General features: G+C 56.3%; 2 protein-coding genes across 4 annotated transcripts in view; one reads left to right on the forward strand and one right to left on the reverse strand.

Moving 5' to 3' along the window:
* The window catches only part of CDHR2 (cadherin related family member 2), a 38,999-nt gene extending 36,899 nt beyond the window's left edge, over positions 1–2,100 (forward strand). For all 3 annotated transcript variants that reach the window (XM_059919656.1, XM_059919658.1, XM_059919657.1), the window contains one exon: positions 1,823–2,100. In XM_059919656.1, the coding sequence (XP_059775639.1) occupies positions 1,823–1,963 (141 nt within the window). In that variant the 3' untranslated portion in view covers positions 1,964–2,100. The remainder of the gene's footprint in view (positions 1–1,822) is intronic.
* A 985-nt stretch (positions 2,101–3,085) lies between these two features.
* GPRIN1 (G protein regulated inducer of neurite outgrowth 1) lies at positions 3,086–6,049 on the reverse strand. Its single transcript, XM_059919659.1, has one exon. It carries the CDS (start codon positions 5,924–5,926, stop codon positions 3,086–3,088), a length of 2,841 nt encoding a protein of 946 aa, XP_059775642.1. The 5' UTR covers positions 5,927–6,049.
* Between the last annotated feature and the right edge of the window lie 7,074 nt (positions 6,050–13,123).

The following is a 13,123-nucleotide window of genomic DNA, read 5'->3' on the forward strand; positions in this document are numbered from 1 at the left end:
GGGGTGGATATCCACCCACCATTCACTTTATCCACCCTACTTTGGGTCCTGCCCTCAGCCGGGCCCTGCCCTTCCAGGGGGTCCCTTGCTGTCCCTCATGATTCAGGACTTATTTTCCCTTGAGGACCCCTTACTTGGAAAGATTTGGTCAACCAAAGCCTCTCGTGGGTGTTAAAATATCAGAATGCTGCCCAGGGACCTGGCTGTAACAGGGAGGCCTCCAAATGGACCCCCAAGGATGGGGGTCATCGATGGTGGTCCAGGCTGCCAGGCAGTGCAGGAGGCCTCTGGGTGGATGGCTCATCTCTGGTTCAGGATGGTTTGGGGCAAAAACTCCATTGAACATATCTGGGGGGAACTGAGGCAGAAGGGAACAGTCTTGTGGGCTGGAGCTTGTGACCCAGCAGGTAGCCCCTGGTGGAGGCCAAAGCTGACCCCCAGAGGGGAGTGGAGTCAGAGACCCCAGCAGTGGGGCTGGACCTGTGGGCTGGGGAGGTTCAGGGAGCTCTGAGAGTCTGGAGAGGGAGAGGGGGCCAGGCCGCTAAGTCTTCAAAGCCAAGAAAGAGCCAGTCCTGCAACGGCAGGGGGTTGTTCGGCTTCTGAGAAGCTGCCCGAGGCTCCACCCCAACTCCTGCAGTGGTAGGTGGGCCTTGGGGTCTCTGGGTGGGGAACGCAGGTGGGGCTTCTTTCCACAGATCCCTTGGTGCCCTGACTCACCTAAGACTTCCGTAAATGTTTGTGTGGAAGGTCTGCGAGATCTGAGGGCTCATCCAATCCAAATTTTTCAAGCAATCAAGGCCAGGGAGGGGTGCCGAACTGCCCAAGGTCAGAAAGCTTGCAAGGCCAGGGCAGCCCAGAACCCAGGTATCCTGTCTCCCGGGCCAGGCTGCACTTCCTGGGCTGTACTGCACCAACTGCTCCCACTGGGGATCTGTGTAAAGGGCTCTGGGAAGCTCAGGCAGAATGTTTAGTCCCTCCTGGGGCCCCTCATATGTTCCACTGTTTACCAGAGACCAGAACAGTCACAGTCTGGAAAAAGCCCTTAGTGTGCCCTGGGGAGGGTGGAGGTGGTGGAAGCTCTGTCCCCGTGGGTGTCTATGTGGTGGAGTAGCTGAGCCTTGGGGCCTGGCTGGTCCACTGGAGGGATTCTTGTGAGGGTGTGAGTGTGTGACACATCACATGGGGAGGGGTAAGAGGAAAGGCAGGAGACGAGAGAGTGTGTGCCATGATGGCCTACAGGTGGGACCCTGGGTGTGATATGTCCCTCTGGGGTGGCAGAAGGACCTGCCAAACTCAACCAGGAGCAGCGCTGAGCCATGGACAGGCTTTAGAGCCAGCAAGACCAGCGGTCCAAACCCCGCTCTGTCCCTTCCTGGCCAGAGAGCCCTCCGAGCCTCAATTTCCACATCTGTAAAGTGGGGGACATGATCCTTCCTTCGGGAGTCCTGTGGGTACCTCAGGTGACGGATGGTTGTGCCCAGCACGGTGCCTGCCATGAGGTACAGGTGGCAGGAACTGTGCTGGACTGGCTCCTTGGCACAGGACACAGGGCCTGGCATCATTCAGGACTGGGCAGAACACCCAAATGCCACCATGTCCATGGGTGGGCAAAGGCCAGAGTAGACCCCTTAGGCCCACCCCTTCACCTGAGCCCATCTATACCACCAGTATCCATGGCCCCTTCTGGGACAGAGTCAGGAAACTGAGACCCCAGCCACGGAGCCATCTGGTCGTGGGCTTGAAGGCCCACCCACTCTCCTAAGGACTGGGAGATCACCCCATCTTGGCTCTGGCCTCACATCTCCCCTCCCTCTTCCCACAGAAGGAGCCCCTGCACAGTCTGATGGGGCCGGATCCAGAGCCCCTGAACAGAGTGCTGTCAGAAATGAAGGCGGGCACACATGGACAGCAGAAGGAGGAGCTGGCCTTCACCAACCCTGGCCTGAATACCACAGACCTGTGATGGGGGCCCTGCCACAGGACCCTGGCTACAGAGCCCCACATGGGCCCCCACTCTTCTGGGTCACCTCAGAAGAGGCCTTGTTACCCCTAAATTATACCTACCCCTCCCTGAACATAATAAGATATCATGTTGCTCCACCCCCGTCTGCTTGTAGCCAATCACAGCTGATAAGAGTTGGGGGAGTATTTTATTACCAATGTATATATTGTGACAGTTTGTAGCCAAAAACCGCGGCTGGAGGGGTGGGGCACGGGTACTGAGTTGTCACAAGGGACTTGTGGGGCTCACAGCACTGGGGGACGGAGGGCTGGAGAGGGTGGTCTTTCAGGGACTACTGTGGTTGTAGAATGAGCTCTCCATCCTGCCCGCAATACCCAAGACCAGCTGTCACCCAGGCTGTCTGTGAGCCTCTGACTGTGATCCCCGGACCTGTCTGAGCCCTCTCCCCTTTCTGTGACTCTTTCAGCTGCGCCCCCAGGGCACTCCTGCAGCTGCCTTTGGCCTGTCTGGGAATTGTGAACCAGTGTCCAGTGGGGGTGGGGATAGGGTTGGGGATTGGGCCAGGTGAGGGGGAGACAGGAACTGGGGACAACTACCAGCATGCAAGAGATGCCCAGGCCATGGGGCCAGCCCGCTGCATGGACATGCACTCGCATACACCCGGGGCCTTGCACATCGGGGGTCTCACATGTCAATCCTTGCACACTTGGGGTTTCTATACACAGTCTCTCCCGTTCTGGGGACCTGGCCGCCGCTGGAGACCACAGTGCACCAGTCTGGACATCTCAGGAGCCTGCCTCAGCTCTCAGGGCTGGGAGCGTGGGTGCTGAGCAGGTCCCCAGAGGTCGCCCAGTGTGACCGGGAGGGGGTGGAACTGAGGGCTGTGAGGGGACAGTGGGGTGTCAGGGCTGGGTTCGTGGGCTCATGACCACGAGGGAGCCGGGTAGAGGGCGTTCATTTGTGTGTTTAGGAGGGGAGGGGACTGGAAAGACAGGATAAGACCCTAGAGGCTGCCCGCCCCTCGGAGGCCTGTCACGCGTCGAGGGGATCCCTTCTAGGGGTCTGGGGTCAAGAAGGGAGGCTGAGAAGGTTGGAAACCCGGGCGTACAAAAGGGGAGCAGATCACTCGGCCGTGGGTCCGGCCCGTGAGCAGCATCGCGGCCGGCGCACACTCTGCAGCAGCGCGCGGAAGAGGCCGGGCGGGCGCTTCGCTGCGCCCTCTGGAGGCGCGGTGCGCACGGAGCCCAGACGGCCCGGGCCTTGGCGCGGGGCGGGCGGCGGCGCGGGCGCCCCTTGGCGGCCGTGCTCCTCGATCTGTCGCTCCAGATGCTTCTGGATGGCCATGCCCAGCACCTCCACCTCCATGGCGGCGCCGTACACCTCCCACGTCATGCCCTTTTCGTCCCAGCTCACGTCGCGCACCGGCTCAGCGGCCTCTGGGGGCGCCACGGCGGCCGCCAGTGCGGAGCCCGGCCGCACCCGCACTTCGGGGAAGGCGGGCGGCGCGGCGGCCTGCGGCGTCATGGGCTCGGTGGCCACGGAGCGCGTCTCGGCGGCGCCCAGGGACACCTGTAGGCCCGCGTCCCGGCGAGAGGGCGGCCTGGGCGCGGGGCTGGGTGCGCGTGGCGCCGCCTGGAAGCTGAAAGCCGAGCCGCCCCCGCCGTCCTGCGGAGACATGGGGCTCACGGCCACCGACACGCAGGCCTGCGAGCCCGCCTGCGTGCCCGCGTCCTCGCGTGGCGGCGTGGCGCTCGCCTCCCACGACGGCGCCTTGGTGAAGTTGTCGCGAGTTCGCGGCCCCGGCGACGGCGCTACGGCCTCCAGGCCCGGGCTTCTCTCGGCCCTAGTGGCCGCCGGGTCCTTCTGGCCAAGGCTGCAGGCCTCGGAGCTGGGAAGTGGCGCTGGCTCCACGCGACCCCCGCTATGCGCGGGGTGAGAAGCGGAGCCGCAGGGTTTGTCATCTGCCTGCGTGGAGGAGGAGGCCTCCGCCTTCTCCAGAGTCAGGTGGGCCCGCTTCCCTGAGGATGGGGGTTCCCCTTTTCTCTGAGGCGCAGAGTCAGTCTTCCCCAGGGCTACAGGCTCCAACTTCCCAGAGACGATAGAGGATCCAGGATCCCCCTTCTCCGAGGTCAGCGGCTTCTCCTTCTGCAAAGATTTAGCCTCTGCTTTTCCTGATGAGGCAGTGCCCTCCTGCCCAGGGGGCCTTGTTTCTGCTTTGCCCTCAGACTTGGGTTCTGCTTTCCCTGAGGCCCTGGGATCCACCTTCGTGGAATTCATAGGATTGCCCTTCTCTAGAGGTGGAGGATCCACCTTTCCCTCTGGGACAGCTTCTGCTTTTCCCAAGGATGCCTGGACTGTTTTTCCTAGGGTTGTGGGGGCCACCTTTCCTGCAGACTCGGAGTCCATGTCTCCAGGGGGAACAGTTTCTGCCTTTCCCTTGCATACAGGGTCCACTTTACCCAAGGTGGGGGGATCAGCCTTCCCTGAGGCCATGAGACCCACCTTTCCAGGGGCCACAGGACCTGACTTTTCTGAAGATAGTGGATCTGCTTTTCCTCCTGTCACTGCCTCAGCTTTTACAGAGGATGGGGGACCCGCTGGACCTGAGGACACAGGGTCTATCTTTCCTGATGATTCAGGATTCACTTTTCCAGAAGATGATGCTTTTGTATTTCCCACAGAAATGGGATCCCCCTTTCTGGAGGACACGGGGTCCTCCTTTCTTGAGGATGTAGTTTCTGTCTTTCCCACAGACATCAGTTCTGCCTGCCCAGGAGACAAGGCCTTTGGCTTTCCTGAGGACACAGGATCCACTTTTCCCAAAGAAACTGGACCCATCTTGCCTGAAGACACAGGGTCCATGTTTTTCAAAGATGTGGGATCCATCTTTCCTGAAAACATGGGATCCACCTGTCCAGTAGACATGGTTTTTGTCATTCTCATAGACATGGACTCTTGCTTTCCTGAGGAGGCAGGATCCATCTTTCCCAGGAACTGAGGGTCCTCTTTTGTAGAGGACACGGTTTCTGCATTAACCATAGATTCAGGATCTGTCATCCCTAAGTGAGTAGGATCCACCCTTCCAGATGACCCCAGAGCCACTGTTCCAGGGGATACAGGCTTGATTTTGCCTGAAGACCCTGGAGTCAGCATTCCCAAGGACCCGGGATCTGTCTTTTCTACAGATGCAGAATCCGTGTTTTCCAAGGACATGGGATCCACCTTTTCGGAGAGCTCAGGATCTCTCTTTCCCAAGGATACAAGATCTGTCTTTCCTGCAGAAGCAGGACCCACCTCTTCTGAGGACACTTCAAGGTCTTTTCCTGAATACCTGGGCTCCTCCTTTTTTGGGAATGCAAGATCCACTTTGCCCAAGGATACAGGATACTCCTTCCTTGTGGACATTGTATCCACCTTGCTGGAGCACTCAGGATCTACCTTTCCCAAGGATTCAGGATCCTCCTTTCTTGGGGTCACAGGATCCATCCTTCCAGAAGCCGCAGGATCCCCTTTCCCCAAGATTACAGGCTCTGTCTTTCCTGTAAACATGGGATCTGCCTTCCTCAAGGACCCGGCATCTTCCTTTCCTATGGAAATGGAATCTGCCTGCTTTGAAGACTTGGAATCCATCTTCTGTAATAACATAGGATTTCTGTTTTCTGAGGATGAAGGATCAGTTTTCACTGAGGACACAGGCTCTGGCTTCCCAGAGAAGGTGGTTTCTGGTGTCCCTGAGATCAAGGCTCCATGTGTCCCTAATGTCTCCTTGGTGGCTGCCTCTTGGGGAGGGATGCAGGTCAGGGAGGGGAAGGCCAAACTCCTGCCAGGGCCCTCAGAGCAGGATGCCCTTTCCCCAGCCCCAGTGGGGCTGCTGTGTCTAGAGTCCATGCCTGGGCTTTGGGCAGGGGTGTGCCTTGGGGGTGCAGGGCTGGCCTTTTGCTGGGAGGGGCAGCAGTCCCTCATGGCCGGGCTCCCAGCCCCCAGGCTCCCATCCTGTGGGCAGCAGAGGGCTGTGGGCTGGGGTCCTGGGGGGCTGGAGTCCTTTCGAAGCAGCTGGAGCCAGGCTGGGTCTTCAGCGCTGCCCAACTGCCCTCATGACCATGCTTGGGCCCCAGGTTTCTGTCTGGTTCTGAAACACAGAGAGAGCAGACTCAGACTCAGAGGGGATCCAGTGGGGAGGAGCCTCCATCTGGGCCTCCTCCTTCTCACTCTCTTTCTAGCAGGCGGGCCTTCTCACCACGTTCTCTGCCTTTGTCTGGTCCCCTCCTGTCCATAGGGTCTGGGCTAAAAACATGAACCCAACTATGTCATTCCCCTGCTTCACTGCTCCCAGTGGCCCTCTGGATAAAGGTCAGGCTTCCTAAAATGGCATTCAAGGCCCTTCACAACTTGGCCACAGTCTAACTTTTCCACTTCATCTACCATCACCCCTTCCTTATCAGCCCACCCCATGCAACATGCTACCTAGAAGTTATGCTTTTCTCCTTTAGGCCATGGGTCATAAATTCTGATGCCATAGGAGCCAGGTAGGTAATTTAATTGAGGGAAACAGACTGGGTACAGAACGTAGGGAGTGGTGGGGACTAAGGCAAAGTGGAGAGCACATGCCCTGTCTAAAGGGGGAGCCATACTCCATCAGCCAAGTACTGCCCTGGAGAAATGCATCCTAGTAGTATCAGTCAGAAGTGGGAAATATAGAAGTTTACTGTAAAATATCCCAATTAATTCAAGATTAAAAAAAAACCAACAACACAGTATGTGGCCCAAACAAAATATGTCTGCAGATCACCAGTTTATGTCTGTGTAGGCCCTGGGGAGATGGGAATGGTTTACAGTCAAGGAAAGGACATAGTCTGAAATGTGTGTTTTCAAAGATTGCTTAGGGATGGTGTGGAGGCTGGAGGGGAAGGGCTGGCCAATCATTTATTCAATCTCTCATTCATTTAATTCTTCATTCGTTTACCCAGCCCCTTCTCTGCGATAGTCTAGATGAGAGATGGTACAGCGAAGGTTGTGGGAATGAAGAGTTGGCAGGATTGAGAGGTCTGAGGGAAACTAACAGGAACCAGCTGGCTGTAAGAGGTGATGGTGGGGGTGGCCTGCAGGATGCTGGCTACGGTGGCGGGTGCTGGACAACAGATCCGGGAAAAGGGGGAGTTGCATTTTGGACAAGCTGAGTGTGTGGTGCCTGGGGGATATCCAAGGAGAGGGTCTGGCAGGCAGCTGGATCTGCATGCAACTTTCATTTATTATACACTCAGCGGCCAAAGCAAGCAGAGTTCCCAATTACCCCCAGACCTCTTCCTCCTGCCATCTTCTCCAAAGCCATATTGCTGGTGCTCAGGCCAATATCCCTTGACTTTTTCTCACACCCGGCATCCCACCATCAGCAAAACATAATGGATCTACCTTCAAAATATATCGAGAATTTGGCCACTACCGTGAGCCAAACCTGCACCATCTCCCACCTGGATTATCCTTGGTTTTTCCTTCACCCCATATAGTTTTTTTCTCAACACAGGAACCAGAGGGATCTTAGTAAAACTCAAGGTAGATCATGTCCCTCCTTTGCCCAGAACCATGCAGTGTCTTGCCATCTCATGCAATGTAAAAGTAAACTCCTTACCATAGCCCACAGGTTCCTGCATTTTCTGGCCCTGTCACCGCTCTTGACTTTGTCTCCTACTGCTCTCCTGTGATTACCCTGCTTCAGTCACCCTGGCTGCCCCGCTGATCCTTGAACCCACTGCCTTGGGGCCTTTGCACTCGCTGTCTCCTCTGCCTGAAATGCTTTCCTTCCCAACATCTGCATCTCCCTGAAGCTTTCCCTGACCCATCCTGTATAAAATAGCCTCCTTCGCAACACTGGCTGACGCTTTCCATTCCCCTTGCCCTGATCAGTTTTTCTTCATGGTACCTGTCTCCAGCCACCATACTGCATATGTTTGTTTATTGCTCGTGGTTTGTCTCTCCCATTAGAATGTCAGCTCCAGAAGTGTGGGGACTTTGCTGTGTTTACTGATGTGGTCTCAGGGTTGAGAACAATGACTGGCACATAGTAAGCAAGTGGCTCCCAATAAATATTCGTTAAATGAATGACTGAATGACCTGTCTATGATGTTAGTCCAACCATGCCACTCCTTGGCTCAAAACGCTCCTTGCTTTTTCGGGGGAAGTAAATTGGTTGTAATGTTTTTGGAAGGACATTTACCAATTCTTATCAAAGTTTACAATGCATACAGCATTTGGGCCAGCAAGCCCACCTCCAGGGTGGTCTTGAAGACAGACAAATGGTGCATGAGAACATGGCTGGTGATGAGAAGAAAACCAGGAAGTGGGTTTGTAAAATGTGGGACAAGCACAGAGGACCTCCCCTCCCCCACAGCTGTTAGACTGTGTGGAGTGATGAGGAAAGATGCCCAAGATAAATTAAGTGAAAAAAAGCCAGAGGATAGCATGGCTAGTGGGATCCCATGCGGGTAGGTAAGGAAAAGGACAAATACACATCTGTAGGTTTATTTATAAACAGAAAATTTCTGGAAGGAAACCCATGAAACTTTTAGCAGTGATTGCCTTTGTGAAGCGAGATCAGGGATCTGGAGGTGGAAGAGACTTTTTCTGAATGCCCTTTTGCAATACTTGAATTTTGGTTGTGTGCACATATTTTTTTAAAAACAGGAAAAAAAAGAAACTTTTAATGACTCCCTGTTACTTTTAGGGTCAAGTTCCAGCTCTTCAATGTGCTTCTAAGCCCCTGTGTATTTACTCACCTGCTGGGCTTTATCTTTCATTATGCACTCCATCCCCCAAAGCATGTGTACACACACACACACACACACACACACACACACACACACACACGAAACCTCTTTGGGTTCAACCATGGGTTCACATTCTTTCCAATCTTGGCCTCTACACACCTTCCCGCTTGGCTCTTATTAAACCTTCAGTCCTCAGCTTAAACGCCTCCTCCTCCAGTGAGCCTTCTTTGCCTACCAGCTTCCTCAGGGTCCCTGTGGCCTCTTGTTCTGCCCCTAACCAGACTCTTGTCATTCTGCTTGTAGCCCTTTACACCTCTGTCCCCGCCTAGCCCTCAGGTCCCTGGATGGGGACTGAGCTGGTATTGTTCACGACTGAGTCCCCCAAGCTTTGGGCATATGGGACTTGGGGGGATGAGTGTTATCACCAAAATGGAGGCATGGGGGGAGGGGCAGTTTGCAGAGGATGGTGGGGGGCTGGGTTTTGGGAAGTTGAACTGGGGTGCCTGGGGGACTTATAGGGGAGATATCCAGGAGGCTGCTGGGAGACAGGTTTGAAACACAGGAGAGGTCTGCTGCAATTCTTCGGATCTGGTTTTCATCAGCATAAAAATGGCAGGTGTATGGTGAGCTTGGGCTGGAACTGGAAGGAGTCACCAAGGGCTATAGAAGGTGTGCTCTGAGTCTTCACCACCCTTCCTTTCACCCCTGGTAGCTCAGCCCTTGGGTCCTCTCACACCAGCCCCTCCAACAGGCTCCCTCTCCCTGGGTGAGGCATGGGTAGGAAGTTGGGACAGCTCCCTGATTTACCAGCTCTGTGACCTCAGGCGAGTCCCATCTCCTCAGTGGGGACCCTAACAAACCTACCCCCTGCTCGCACAGGGCTGCAGGGAGAATTAAAGATGAGGGGTGTGCACGTCTCTGCTACTTTAGGGCTGGGCTGTGTACATGCAAGGCCTGTTTTTATCTACTCAGCCTGTCAGAGCCCAGCTGTGCTCCCAGGAGGGGGCAGGGGAGGAAGGGCCAGCAGCACAGGCACAAACTGGCAAAACCTCACCCTTGGACATGGCTGATTAACTCAGAGTGCTTAAAAAAATTTTTTTAAGGAATTTAGTCATCAACATTTAAAAATTAGAAGGTTTCACGTAAAAATCAGATTTCTAGCTTCTCTTGGGAAACTAAAACTTGGCAATCTGAGCATGCTTCCTGCATGGCAGCAGTCAGCTGGAGCCAAGCAGTGGCTACTTCCTTAGATGGGGGTACACTCTCCAATTAGTCACCATCTCTACCCCTCCCAGTGGTGTCCTGGACACTGAGGTTGACTGCCCGCTGCCACTGATCACTGATTTGCACCATCATTTTTCTTATAGCAGCCCTTCATGCATGCTACCCACCTGGCCTGTAGCCACCTGAGTTTTGACCCTTGACCTAGATGCCAAGAAAGGTGGGAGGTGACCTCAAGCCCTTACTATGCTTATTATGTGCAGATCCCATACACCTTCCAGGCAGATGTTGTGTTCTTACTTTCCAGAGAAGGAAACTGAGGTTCCAAGAGGCAGGCATGGCCCAGCTGGTAACATACCCCTTCCAAAAGTCCTCCGGGAAGAGGCCGGCTTCTTAGTTCTCAGCTCACAATTCTCTGATATGGGATACGGTCCAGGATTGGGACAGAGAGCCTGGCCAGGGAGTTAGAAAGATGTGGGGTCAAGCTCCAGCTTAGTCATTGACTTGCTACATGACTTTGGGTGAGTTTTTCCACACCCTGAACCTCCGTTTCCCAATCTGTGAAATGGGGGAGAGGAAGTAGTTATATTTAGTAGAGCTGGCTGAGCCCTGGGTTTAAGATCTGCCAAGATACCATTCCCAGAGGCTCTGCTGCTCACAGTTCTGCTAGACTATTCCGGGCTCTCAAAGAAGCCTTGGTATCCTCCAGCCTCTTCTCCAAAAGGCAACTCAGGCCTGGTGCCCTACCTCCTCGCCTCCCATCTCCCACTGGAACCCAGCTCCATCACTCTCCCACTGTGTGCTCAGCCCTGGATGCAGCATTCTCAGGCTCATTTTAGCACCTGGACTCCACAACAATCTCATGAAGGGGGCATTATCATCCCATTTCACAGATGAGGACACTGAGGTCAGAGGGAGAAAAGACTTGACCAAGGGCACACAGCTGGGATGGGGGGCTCTGATTCAAAGCCTGTTTTGTCTGAATCCAAAGCCTGGTTCTTCCCACTCATATCAGCTGAGATCCTGGACACTGATGCTTGGCTCTTAAAACCCCTTTCTGCTCTTCAGGGTCATGCCAAGGGTCCTCCCAATCCCCTGGACCTAACAGGCAACAGTGTGAGGGATCGTCTAGGAGAGGAAGCAAGAGTGTCCTCCGTGCGGGAACCCACCTTTGGAAACACCCTATGAGCAGATGAGCCTGCACACTTCTGCCGCCCGATTGAGGTAAAAGGTTGAAATGACCCCCAGTTGTATGGGCTGGCAAACCCAGCATGCAGGAGAGCACGTAGGTGGCTTGTGGACATCTGCACCAGCTTAGGCCAGCCTGGGGAGCCAGGGCCTGGCTCCTACCTTCTGCTCAAGAACTTGGTGTGCACATGTGCAACCTGTATGTGCAGAATGCCCTGTGTGTTTGTGTCTCATGGTGGCCACTTGGACCCTGTGGGTATGCACATGTGTGGCCACATGGCCTCAGAGCCTCACTCATGGGAGAGATGGCCTGGGTATGTGCCCAAGTGATTGTGCCCTGCTCCCAGGCAAAGAAGCCCCTGTGAATGCTCACTCAGGCCCAGAGACCTGACCAGCCAGTTATTTTCCCTTTAGGATTTCTTCCCTAATTGGAGCCAGGGTGCCAGGCACCTGCAAACACCTCCTCCCATGGCGATAAGATTGACAAAGGCTTCTGGTACTTCAGCAGGTGTGAGAGAGAGAGTGTGTGTGTGTGTGTGACAATCCTGGTGTGCTGTACTTCACCCTCTCATCCCCTTGTCTCCTACAACCCTCAGAGCAGCAAAGCTTCCTCCCTGGGGCTGGAGGGGAGATGGAGTCTAGCAAAGGGTGATATCCAGTCTTCCTCCAGAAATGGCCTCCAGACCATCCGTCCATCTATCCACAGGAGAGCAAGACTGGACATGCAGGAGTGGGTGTGTGTGTGTGGAGAGCAAGCTAAAAGTGTGTGACGGAGTGTGTGACACGCCTGCTCCGGGGTCCGGGGGTACATGAGGGATACCATGACGTGCAGCTGTGAATAGGCGCAAGCAGGCCAGAGCAGGATGGCTGCGAATGCTTTGTGATCGGGGAGTATTGCTGAGTTGAGTGTGCTGTGATAGGCAATGGCTGGTGTGAGTGTGTAGCTATGCCTGGGTGTGTACCAAAGGTGTACGGGGTGCGTGCACAGGTGACCATGTGTATGAGTCTGATGGAATGATCAAGGGACACAGTGTGTGTAGACCTGTGGCCTCGAGCGGTGAGTGTGTGACAGTGTGTGTGATGGAGCCCCAGAGCGTATTCCACACTGAGCGTGCGACAGCGAATGTGCTCCATGGTGCCAATAGAGCCACTCGAGCGCCGAGCTCGCTCCAGGGGGAAAATGAATCAACGCGGGCGGACCCCTCCCCGCGGTGGCGGGAAGCGCCCCCTCCCGCACCACGGCGCCAAACAAAGCGGCAGTCAGCGGCGAGGCCAGGAGCGGGGCCGGGGTCTTATACACAGGGCGGGCTGGCCCGCAGGGCCCCTCGGGTGCTCGGCCAGGACTGCGGACCCACCCCCGCCCCGCCCCTGAGAGGAACCTGGAAATGGACACCCGCCGCCCCGGCCGCGCGCGTACATTCCCCCGGGCGCACGCCAGACACGCTGCTCACGGTGCCCAAACCCCGCCACCCAGGAGGTTCGAGGACCCTGGACAGCGGCTGTGGGGCAGCCGCGAGCCGAAGAAGGCGGTCGACACCGCCCGCCTGGAGCGGGCAGCAGGTGCAGGCGCGGCGCTTACCCGGCTGTGCCGCCGTTCCGTCTCCTCGGCGCGCTGCGCTCCGGCTCCCGTCACCGCCACCGCTACCACCACCGCCGCCGCCCGAGCTGCCTCGGCTGCCTCCGGCAGGGCTGGCGGGCGGACCGCGGACTCCGCTATGCCGTCCCCCGCGCCGGCTCCGCGCTCCAGCCCCGCGCCCCGCCCCGGGCATGCGCACTGGCCGACTCGCGGCCTCAGAACCCGGGAGGGGGCGGTGCCCGCAGGGAAGCAGGGGCCCAAAGGAGGGAGGGGCGCCCCTCGCCCGCCGCCCCTCACCACGGCCGCTGGGCTCCTGGGTTCCCCGCCCTCCTCGACCCGGTTCCCATTTCACAGACAGGAGACTAAGGGGCGGAGAGGCTGCCTATTTGCTGCGTGCCTGTTGAGGGAGGGGCG

Source organism: Balaenoptera ricei, chromosome 3 (assembly GCF_028023285.1).
Source record: "Balaenoptera ricei isolate mBalRic1 chromosome 3, mBalRic1.hap2, whole genome shotgun sequence".
In the NCBI taxonomy this organism is placed as follows: Eukaryota; Metazoa; Chordata; class Mammalia; order Artiodactyla; family Balaenopteridae; genus Balaenoptera; species Balaenoptera ricei.

Excerpts from the sequence above, each read along its gene's own strand:
- GPRIN1 (XM_059919659.1), bottom strand. The coding sequence starts at position 5,926 with ATGAGGGACTGCTGCCCCTCCCAGCAAAAGGCCAGCCCTGCACCCCCA.